This window comes from Gopherus flavomarginatus, chromosome 1, assembly GCF_025201925.1.
Source record: "Gopherus flavomarginatus isolate rGopFla2 chromosome 1, rGopFla2.mat.asm, whole genome shotgun sequence".
NCBI lineage: Eukaryota > Metazoa > Chordata > Testudines > Testudinidae > Gopherus > Gopherus flavomarginatus.
In genome coordinates, this window is record NC_066617.1 from 341645830 (window position 1) to 341658055 (window position 12226).

The following is a 12226-nucleotide window of genomic DNA, read 5'->3' on the forward strand; positions in this document are numbered from 1 at the left end:
TCTGTGGATCTTTCTGCCATTCAAGATGGTCTTTGACTGTCAAGGTTAGTTTGTTCTATCTGTCTCTGTTTGGTACTTTGAGTCTTGCCTGAAGGCAATGCATGTGGAACCCTGCATGACTTGTTTCAAAGGTGTTTGCTGTCAGGTGCCTGGTAGCTGAAGACAATTTCTGGCCCGGGTCTTGGGGCTGATCTGAATAGTGTCAATTAAAATGATTAAGGTGCTGAACCTGTGTAGTGGGAGGAAGGGTTTGGCTTTCATTGCATCTAGATAGGCTCCTATGAATTTTAGATGTTGCACTGGAGTTAGAGTGGATTTTTGAGTGTTCAGTTGTAATCCCAACTGCATTAATACATCTATAGGACATCACTGAAGGATTGTGCCTTGAGTTGGCAGTGTGACAAAGTTCTTCCTCTACCTTGGTGGGTCCCATGCTTATTGGTGGATTTGCTTGCCTCACAGATTCATCCTGTCAGTCGGGAAACAGCCCAGAGACCTTCCCCTCTGGTAGAAGCCACAGTCCAGGTCAATTCCTCCTGTGTTTGATCAGGAGTTGGGAGGTTTGAGGGGAACCCAAGCCCGCCCTCTACTCCAGGTTCCAGCCCAGGGCCCTGTGGACTGCAACTGTCTAGAGTGCCTCCTGGTACAGTTGTGCCACAGCTACAGCTCCCTGGGCTACTTCCCCAAGGCCTTCTCCCAACACCTTCTTTGTCCTCACCACTGGACCTTCCTCCTGATGTCTGATAACGCTTGGACTTCTCAGTCCTCCAGCAGTATGTCTACTCACTCTTGGCTTCTTGCACACCTCTTGCTCCCAGTTCCTTGCACACACTTCCTCTCCCCTGGCTCCCTCTGGCCTGACTGGAGTGAGCCCTTTTATAGCATCAGAGGGGCCTTAATTAGAGTCAGGCACTTAACAGCCTCACCTGAGGTTAATTGGAGTCAGGTGTTCTCATTAGCCTGGAGCAGCCCCTTCTCTGGTCACTCAGGGAACAGAAAACTGCTTATCCAGTGGCCAGTATATCTCCCTTCTACTACTTTGCTGTTCCCAACTGGCCTGTATCTATCACAGCAGTCACCTTGATATGGACATGTCATGATTCCTAATTTGCAAAGATGAACCACTGCCACAGGCAGGATTTTCTAGAACACTCTGGATGTGGATGATAGACTGAATGGAAGTACTCTGTATTGAAAACGGTCTTGAACCAAGGTGAATCTCAGAAAACCCCTTTCGGATGATTGAATTGCAATATGAAAATAAGCATCTTGGAGGTTGAGGGCCAAGAATCAGTCTCCCTAGTTCAGAGATGGAATTATTGGAGCTAATGTAACCATTTTGAATATTTGTGCCTTTAAGTATTTCTTTAGTGACCTCAGATCCAGAATGAGTTCTATAGCACCATGGCATGGATCCTCAATGGTTCAAAAGCATAGAGATGTTCCGTTCAGAGAATGAGAAAGAGGTGCTATTACATAGCAGAATAATAACAATTTGTCACATATATATGCAGAAGTGGAAAAGATTCCAAATTTGGTGCGACTCAAAACATGTTACCCCCACATCCTCTAGCCTCCTGCTAGTAATAGACTACAACCTAGATCTAAAAAATCAGAATTATCTCCAAGTTCAGTAAAGGTACATCTTGCAGCCCTAAATGCCTTTCATCATAAGATAGACAGCCACTCCATATTCATTCATCCTATAACAAAAAGATTCCTCACGGGCATGGGTAGGGCCCTACCAAATTCACAGCCATGAAAAACACAACATCGACTGTGAAATCTAGTCTTCCCCCAGTGAAATCTGGTCTTTTGTGTGCTTTTACCCTATACTATACAGATTTCAAGGGGGAGGCCAATGTTTCTCAAATTGGGGGTCCTGACCCAAAAAGGAGTTACAGGGAGGCCACAAGGTTATTTTAGGGGGGGCATCACAGTATTGTCACCCTTACTTCTGCACTGCCTTCAGAGCTGGACAGCTGGAGAGTGGCAGATATTGGCCGGGGACCCAGCTCTGAAGGCAGTGTCCTGCCAACAGCAGCGCAGAAGTAAGAGTGGCAATACCATACCATGCCACCCTTACTTCTGTGCTGCTGCCTTCAGAGCTGGGTGGTCAGAGAGTGGTGACTGCTGACCAAGGGCCCAGCTCTGCATTCAGCAGCGCAGAACTAAGGATGACAATACCATACCATGCCATCCTTACTTTTGTGTGGCTGTTAGCAGTGGCTCTGCCTTCAGATCTGGGCTCCGAGCCAGCAGCCACTGTTCTCCAGCAGGCCAGCTCTCAAGGCACTGCTGCTGCCAGCACAAGCACAGAAGTAAGGGTAGCAGTTCCACAACCCTCCCTACAATAACTTTGTGACCCTCCCACAACTCCTTTTTGGGTCAGGACCCCTAAAAACACAACCCATAACATTTCAGATTTAAGCAGCTGAAATCATGAAATTTGCCATTTTAAAAATCCTATGTGTATCATAACCTAGTCCCAGATTTGGACCTTAGCGTCCAAAATATGGGTTAGCATGAAAACCTCCAAGCTTAATTACCAGCTTGGATCTGGTAAAGCTGCCATCACCCAAAAATTAGAGTGTTTTGGGGCACTCTGGTCCCCCCAAAAACCTTCCCTGGGGGACCCCAAGATCCAAATCCCTTGAGTCTCACAACAAAGGGAAATAAACCTTTTCCCTTCCCTCCTCCAGGTGTTCCTGGAGAGATGCACAGAAGCAAGCTCCGTGAATCTAAACAGAGGGATTCCACCCTCCCCGTTCCCAGCCTTGGAAAACAGAAGTACCAAGAGTTAATCTCTCTTTCCCCCTCACCCAGAGGGAATGCAAAGTCAGGCTAGTACATCTAACACACACAGATTTCCCCCTGCCTTCTTCCTCCCACCAATTCCCTGGTGAGCTGCAGACTCAATTCCCTGGAGTTCCCCACTAAAGAAAAACTCCAACAGGTCTTAAAAGAAAGCTTTATATAAAAAGAAAGAAAAATACATAAAAATGGTCTCTCTGTATCAAGGTGACAAATACAGGGTCATTTGCTTAAAAGAATATTGAATAAACAGCCTTATTCAAAAAGAATACAATTCAAAGCACTCCAGCAACTATAGACATGTAAATACAAAAAGAAAACCAATAGAAACCTTACTGCCTTACTATATTGTACTTACAACTTGGAAACAGAAGATTAGAAAGCTGGAAACAGAAATCACTTCTCCTAGCTGAGAGAGTGCAGGCAGAAGACCCAAGAACAAAAGACTCACACACAAAAAACCCTCCACCCAGATTTGAAAAAGTCTTGTTTCCTGATTGGTCCTCTGGTCAGGTGTTTCAGATTACTTCTTTCCAGGTGTAAGAGACATTAACCCTTAGCTATCTGTTTATGACAATGTGAAATTGACCAAAATAGACCATGAATTTGGTAGGGCCCTAGGTATGGTAAATCTCTTCTCACAAATCAGATGTCCTAATCCAACATTGGGATCTTAACCTGGTCCTCAAGTGCCTTAGAAAGCCTTCTTTTGAACCCATGGCCACATGCTTGCTTACGCATCTGTCTATGAAAATGGCGTGCTTAGTGGCCATTACCTTGGGTTGGGGAATCAGGGAAATAGGCGCTCTAATGGTACACTCACCCTTCACAATGTTTTTTAGGGATGAGGTCACACAGAAACCACATCCAAAGTTCCTCCTGAGAATATCCCCTGCCTTCCACATAAACCAATTTATTCACCTGCCTACCTTCTTCCCAAATCCACATCATGACAAGAGAGAAGCACTGAAATAACTGTTTTGTGTGACAAATTGATGAATAAAATGGGAAAGTAGGGTAAGAACAGGAATACTTATGTTTTTATTTTTGACATGAGCAAAGGATATTCCAGGTCAGTATAAATTAGTATTTTATACAGTGCTACCTAAGAACAAAGGTGTCTTAGTAATATGTCATTGTGGTATCTTTACAAACTACTACTGGCTTTTTCTTTGTTATATCATTGTACAGTTTATAATTTAAGTCATAACGTTACAGAGTATTGCTTTTAATGTACTATTTAAGGGCCACAGAGACTGAAAGATTATACCTGTCATGCTTTGACAGCAAAGTTGTTGGAACAATACAGAAGATACCACCTGACATGTTTGGAGAAAGAGACAGCAGGTTAAATTGTAGTTGGAGAATTTAAATAGAGCAATCTGAAAGGACGTTTGATCATTTGCAGCAGATGTGCTAGGTGATGGATGAATTACTGTGATGTTGTCTGTAATACAGCACCTACTTCAGTGGTGTGTGATTGATTCTACTTATTTGGTTGGGTTTAACATACTGTGATCCAAGTTTGCAAGACAAAGATATGAGCTTCAATTTACAGATAGGGTTCAGGTGACAGAATATCTCTGGCAATGTGGGTTATGTGTTTCAAGTGGAGTTTGCTAATAACTCTTTGATTCCTTGTGCTGACAATAAAGAAATCATGATCCAAACTAACAACCCCTAGAAGAAAACAAATAATTCAAAGAGACTGGTACTTTGCTGTATTTTCTCCGTGATTAATAAAAGCTTTCATTAACTACATCAGTGTTAAAATGGAGATAATTCAATCATGTTGATTTGAGCCTCTAGATTGTACTAGTGCTCACATATGTACATGCACAAATACATTCAAAGCCTTTTATTTTGTGAGCTTACTTTGCAAAAGCTCCTGTGGTGAGCTTGGAACATTATTATTGTGTAATAGCATAACAACTATTTAAACTGACCTAAAATTGTACACGGGACTTGAATTGTAATTTTACTCTCAATATTCCCATATATTGGGTATAAATATTTATAGGAAAATCCTTTTTATCTCATTTCTAAATGCTTAAAGTGAAGTCTCAATCCCTGCAACACTGTATCATAATATGCTCCACACTGATAACTACAATATACACTTTAATGCACTGATTCAGGAAAACTCCCTGAGTTGCCCTGAAGCTGCTACTGGAACCCTAGTCCTAATCAGCCCAAAGAAGGGGGAAAAACAGAGTAATCCCCAGTCCTGGGGCTGCAAATGGAGGCCTCCCAGAAATGTGTTCCATCCTATGCAGGAAATATTTCACTCTTGTGCAGCCCCGGCAAATCCTGCCCCTGCTGTTTACAGTGGAACTACATTGTTTCCTCTACAAAAAGAGAGAACAGAAGAATATACAGTAACTATTATTTGTAGACGATGAGGCTTAATTTGGGCTTTATTCTATCAAGGTCAAAGACAAACTTCAATTAATTAGGAACTGGATTGTGGCTTTTTGGTAACACTGAGTTATGTTTAGCGCTGTGGCTGTTACAGTGTTCCAGAAATCTCCTCCTCTTCCTCAATGGAAAATATGCTATTTACTGTTGCTAGATGTGGCTGGTAGGACCAGTGCTGATCTGCAGAATTAAGGTAACAAAAGTATTTTCTTCACAATGTCAATTCTTTCCATGAAAGAGCTAGCTGGTGACTTAATGCTTGTTAGACTGAAGGTTGACGGAAGTAGATCATGGAGATATCCACTGTAACAAGAAATGAATAAAGATTGTTTTAGAATTTCTATCACATAATGAAAACATAAAAACACACCAAACCTTTGTGGAAGATGGTCTTTGAAAACAAATTAACTTACCAACCAGGCATTGTCTTGAGGGAACCTGACACATCATTGGCTAGGAATCAGCAGAGACATCTGCAGAATGTAAACCTCCCTGTTGGTACGTGAGTATATGGTAACCACATTTGTGATCACATCATTAGTGTCAGAACATGACATGCATATTTATCTTGCGTTAGAGCCTTCTGTTTTTGTAATCTCTTCTTTGTGAAAAATAAGTACAGAGACATGCAGTGGTGCCAATTATAGCTGGAAAACCAGCCAAGTTGAAAAATTCTTCTTTTTCAATCCCTTGCTGGTTGAAAATCACAGGAAGCTGAAGATGTATACAAATAAAATAAAGATCTGTAACAGAGAGGGCATTAGGCAAGGGAAAACTGTTCCTGGATCAGTACCAAGAATGAGATATGATATTCATTGATTGATAAAAACCAAAAATTGTTTCTGCTCTGGATGACTGGATGACTGAAACTTTACAAACAAGGACAAGCACTTCCCGGGCATATTTTTTCTCTGTTAATACCCTTGTGTACATAACAAACTGTTCTGAAAACGCTGCTGTGGAGCAACACCTGTTTGCACAATTTTTTCCAGAGAAGTGTGAACATGGTGAAAGTCAGAAACAATGCATGTTCACAACTCTTGTTTTGCACTATTCACTCAGATCTCGTAGGAGTGGAGGATATTTTTATTACCCACCACACACATGTAATGCCTCTGATTGATCTCTGCACCAGCAAATTAATGGTCTCTGTGGGCAAAATTTTGTCTTCAGATGAGTGTGCAGAGCTTTGAAATATGACAGGGAGAACCATGTGTATGTATCCAAGAGTAGAATTTAGCCTGCTGACAGCAAGTGTACACAGCCTTAAAGATTTATTAGAATTCACAATCAATTTTTGCCAATATTTAGAACTAGCAATCAATAACTCAAGTTATGCATTCTGTAGACTTATAAGAATTAAATCTAGGCACAAAACGGAATTCTGTATGTGGGAAGCAAAAGATTATAACCTATATCTTTGCACAGATGTTCAACAGAAAGGGCTCTTCTGTGATGCAGAGGGGCAGAGAACCCTGCAGGCCAATTTTTGAAGATGGTATTTGATGCTGACACAAGTTAAGGAGTAGCAGCATTACCTAGAACCAAACAGTGTGGTCAGGAATTGTGCATGGGTCTTCAGGTTACTCCGCTAAAGCACCTCTGGTTTTGTCTTCTTTTGTTACAGTGGCTGAGCCTCATTTGAACACAGACACTTCAATTATGTCAAACAGTGCAGTAGTTTTCCGAGGACAAATATTCGCTAGGATGAAACAACCAAACTGTTTTTCAATTACAACCCAAATGCTTCAAATTTTAAACTGAGTGCATTAATTCACAGGGGAAACACTCTCACTGTTAATAAAAATGTTTATAAGTAATGACATCACCATTCTTTGCCATATTTAAAAAAAAACAGAAAGGAGAATAAATAAGAGACGGAATAGAAAGTTATTTGGCAAAGGAGAGCCTATTATGGACTAAATAGAGAGTTGCCTTGGTACTACTTATTATATGAAATATAATCAGATTTCTAAAGTACCCATCAAAGTCTTTGAAACTATGTGGAGGGATAAGATTCTTGTTTCTTGCCAGTCTTTTGGTGGAAAACTTTAAACAACATTTGTGAACAGTAAGTGAGGGAAGATCAAATTATGGTTTTGTCACTGACGAAGATGTCAATAAAAAAAGTTCCTGTTGAAAGTGTATTTCATGCTAAATGAAACACTCAAAACATTAATACACTTTATTTGCAAAAGGCCCTCTCCTTTAAAAATCTGCACACATTGTAGGAAGTTTTCAGAAGATTAGCCTCCTTATTTGCATCTGGCAAATTGATGTGCATAAATTTGAGTACTTGCACCTTTAATTACCTAATTATAGGTGCAAACTATGCAATTACAGGCAAAAGTATTTAGACTTGCCCTGCACTGTTCATTCTGCAGGCACAAAAGAGCTAGCCCAGGTTGTCTAACCAATTATTTTTTTGGCAAACTTCCTCTATTGCACAATGCATTACATACTGAAGGCACTACATAAACGATGAAAAATAACGAAAGCCTTACTACTCAGACTGTGTTCAAATGAATATGCTGGACAGAGACTAGTGCATATCATTCCATAGCAAATACAAAATATAAAAAGGAACTACATGTTTTCTGAGACACTGCGTGCGCCTGAGAACATGGTGATACATGGCTGTCTCTGAAGATTGTACAAACAGAGACTGTTAAAGACTTTCTGTTGTTCTTCTCCAACTGATAAGGGCAGGATGATGTCCAGTTTTCTCTCTATTCCTTTATTATAAAGCGTCAAAATAATTTCCTTTGACTTACAGTCAAGACATCTGATCAGTAATAGCATAATGTAGTCCCCTTGCAAATAATCTACCAGTTATGTCCATGAATATCTGCAAGAGGAAGTGTAAAGGGATTTTGATTCAGCTTACTCTGTGTGTTACTCTGTGTCCTACCAAGCAGATGGAGGGTACAGTATTCACAGTCAAAATGGCAATGATACTGTATGTCAAAAAAGATCAGACAAGCTTTACAATATAACATCTAAACTACAGACAATAGCTATCTCTAAGAAGTATATACTTCTTAGGGAGTATATAGCAGTACTCTTTTGGCTTTCATTGACACAACTGCATAGTGGTAGTGAATTTCCTAGACAAGCCTCCTCCAAACCCACAACGGGAAGTCTTCAGAGTAACCTTGCACCACTGACCTCATCTGCTGAACCAGTGTTCAGTGTTCCCAAGGGCTCAACCAAGAGAAGCTTGCAATGAGACTGCAACCTGGTACTATCAGGTTGCAAACCACTGAGTGCCTATGTAAAGTGAGAGATGTAGAGAAAAGCGCTGGGGAGGGGCATAAGGACTGAATTACAATCATTTTTAACAGTATAAAGGAAAACAAATATTTAGATTCTCTTAAATATTGTGGATTATTTTTGGAAAAACGCTGAAGAAGAAACAACTAGTGACAACTACATGGAATCTGCTTTAAATATAGACTGCAAGACCAAAAACAAAGAAAAAAAGACACCCATAATTTGGCAAAAGCAATGCTGACATTGTAGAATCTGCTCTGTGCCATTTGCATAAGTATTACAACTATCTAATAGGGAATTTACTTCTTGAGAAACTAACCAAATCATATAATTTTATGAAAGCAGAACTTTACAACTGTACAAAAACAGTCACACAATATAAACCAATTGTAAAACTGGTACAAACATAATTCTGATTGGATCCTCTTATCTGCCAGATGCAGAAACAAGGATAATGGAACATAAGAAGTGTGGCATATTTGAAACTGAATCATGTTATAAAACTGTCATAGTTTTAATTTCATCACATAGTTAGGGACACATGAATCTAATTCCTTCTAATACCCCAAATAATGCTTTTATTACTCTCACATTCAGACCTCCTATTCTGAGAAACATTTTCTATAGCAAACTACAGTAAATTCACATATATAAAATGAACCCCACTGGAGAAGAAATAATTAGCTTACCGTAGGAGGTTATGGAGCAGGGATCAGATCTGAGTAATTTAGAAGCAAGACTGTGGAATTCTAGGTACTAGTAGAATGAGCAATTTTTGAAACTTTCAGCTGGTGAAATGACATTCATAGAAGTTAGGTTATAGAAGCCCTATAGTCCTTGAGTTCATGCAAACATTTAACAGCCCCTCCCATCAAATAAGTAAAAAACCTTGCACACTGCCAATGATAGATAGAAAAAAAATATCAAGCTATAACAAGTGGTGGAATAATCTAAAATTATTTTCCTTTTTTAAAACCTTCTCTAGTCATCTTATATTTTTTGTTTGGGGTTTCCTACATGCTAATAAAATATCTCACAGTTTCTTACATTTTAAAATTTAACAAGCATGGCCAGTGTGAAGTCTGCTGCCTAAATGAGACATAAGGAGTTCTACAGTGCAGCCTCTCACATTTTTAATGCAAGTGTAGGGGACACATGAGACTATAGGTGCCATCATGCATTGATCAAGATGGAACACTGTATGATGTTCTTGATGTCCCTTCCTGCCCTCCATTTCTATGATTGTATGATGCGATCTGTAGTCAGCAAGGAAAAGATATTGCAAATGAAGTGACCAAGCTATTTCACTTTGTGTTAATTGGAGGCCCTGCTGATCCTGCAAAGCCCTGAGCATTTTTTTTTGAGTGGTGTTCAGAGCTCTAAATTCTCACTTGTGTCAATGGGAACTGGGGGCACTCAGCAACTCTCATGTGGTGCTCAGCAGCTTGCAGGGTTGAACCCTAATTGCATCTGCCAGCTCCTAGCAAATTGCCAATGTGATCTCTGCAAGGCAAAGTTTCACTCATTCATTCAAAAAGATTAAGATTTTGGACTTCTTTCTAATAATTGCTCATACCTTTCATTATACTACAAACAGAGCAGTCCCCCATGCTAGGAACTGAGTTGATATTTCCTAACCATTAGACCTGAGAGAATGGCTTCAATTTTAAATAAAATTTATAACAACAAAAGAAAAACAATCATTTACTTCACACAAATTGATTTTTTTTAAAAATCCAATGTGCCTTTAAGCTATTACATCTTTTAAGAACTGAGGGTCCATTTACCAATTGCCATTGTCAGTTATGCCTGTTTTGCAGACTGGTCTACCACACAGCTTTTTCAAAGACAAAAACATTAAGCAAAAATGACATCACTATTGTAAAATCTAAGTATAATGTATAGCACTGATATGCTCAAACTCCATGTATTTAAATTCCACTGTATGATAATTTATGTCGATCATGTCTTCAGACTTAGCATACTCACCCCTAACAAGAAGTTCTGCCTCATCTGACACACTGTCTGCTGTGGTCTGTACCATGCAGCCATATCTCCCAGCATGCATCAGAAGGATGTTCCTGATCATTAAATCTGCAGAGGATGCTTGCTGAAAGAGGGATGAAGTATGAGTTTAAAATGTTGCAAAACTGCCCCATTCAAGGTAGTTTATAGAGGTATTTTGGATATTGAGGCAAATTCCCTGTTGCAGGTTTTACAGTTGATATTAAAATAATTTTCAGAATACTAACTCACTGTTTTAAGGAATGCAGGAGGAAGTGCTTTTAATAAAATTATCAACAGAGATTAAAGGGAAGTATTTTTTATTTCTAATATACTTAGTAAATAACTAAAGAAAAAATTTGCATTCCTTAAGAAATAAACATGCTTGCATGCAGAGAGAAATGCTTTCCAAATGGACAATAAATAGCAAATTTATTAAATAAATCAAAACTCTCTGGCCTGAGCAAAGGCATTAATGGGCTCTTTTGGAAGGAGACCAAGTTAGCTGGAAAAGTTAGTGATAATTATTGTTTAGGTCAGTAGGGGAAAACTAACAAAATCTTGAATAAGACAATGCAAGAGATTCCCTGTCCCCCACCCTGCTCCTTTAGAATGTGTATGTACTTCCAGCTGAAGTGTGCACTCCTCTGATGTCTGTAAATAAAGAACATGGAGTAATGGGAGTCCCTGCTTTTGCTCTTTAGGATTGTAGTCAACGGTGATCAGTGTGCTCGAAAACTGTAACTGGAAAGAGGCAAGACGACGACGGTACAACTGCCCTTTGAAGTATGAATAGCTCTGTCTGAGAATAGCAATCTTATTTAATAAATTCAAGTGATGGTTCTAGGCTTCTGGATGCACCAGACCACAGCCACACCCAAAGTCTGTTGAAGTAAATAGGACTTATTCCATTGGCTTCAGTAGGCTTTAGAGATCAGGCCGCTACACATTAATGACTTAACACTGTTTCTTTGCTTCTTAGCTAAGGGAAGGGATATTTCTCTTTGGGGGACAGTCACCCATATCAGGAGGCCAGCATACTATTTAAATCTCATTATCCATGTGTGTTTAAAGTATGTGAACATGTGACTAGCACTGGTTTACAAGAGTTCTTTTGCTGCATTTATTTTAGTTTATGACAGCAAAACTTCCAAACGCTGTTCCAACTAGGTTTCCATTTCATACTCAGCAGAGATTTGTCCAACACAAGTACAGAAACATACTATTTAAACGGTGGTAAAGGAACCCCAAATTTCCCCTTATTAACAATAAGAATGAGCTTACATTTTATAATGACTTTCATCTAAAGAGGGCTTTGCAAACTTTACTGCTTGTACAAACTATACAGTAAGATAACAAATGAAATTTGCCCCCATGTTAAGAACCAGCACAATGCCTATATTCTTCTGAAATCCAATACAGAAGGCATAGATGGGACCTTAGTGGTGCAGAGACCTCAACCTTGTCCTCTTTCAAGAGATACTGAGTGCTCTAAATTAATACTGTTGTCAACGGGAGGTAGGAATGAAGTCTATTTTGAATGTGCAGAGGAATGCTAATAAAGAGACCCTGTGTTGAGTATAGGGATAGATTTCATCCTTAAGCCTTGTCTACACATAGTTTATATACTAATTTAATTATTTCATCTAAGGATGTGATTTTTTATGGAAACAGTTTAATTGGCACTACCCCTAGTGTGGATGCAGTATAGTTTGTA

General features: G+C 39.5%; 1 protein-coding gene across 5 annotated transcripts in view; it reads right to left on the bottom strand.

Moving 5' to 3' along the window:
- The window catches only part of CNTN5 (contactin 5), a 1071723-nt gene that overhangs the window by 76290 nt on the left and 983207 nt on the right, over nt 1-12226 (bottom strand). For all 5 annotated transcript variants that reach the window (XM_050940444.1, XM_050940408.1, XM_050940418.1 and 2 more), the window contains one exon: nt 10495-10615. In XM_050940444.1, coding sequence (XP_050796401.1) covers nt 10495-10615 — 121 coding nt within the window. The remainder of the gene's footprint in view (nt 1-10494; nt 10616-12226) is intronic.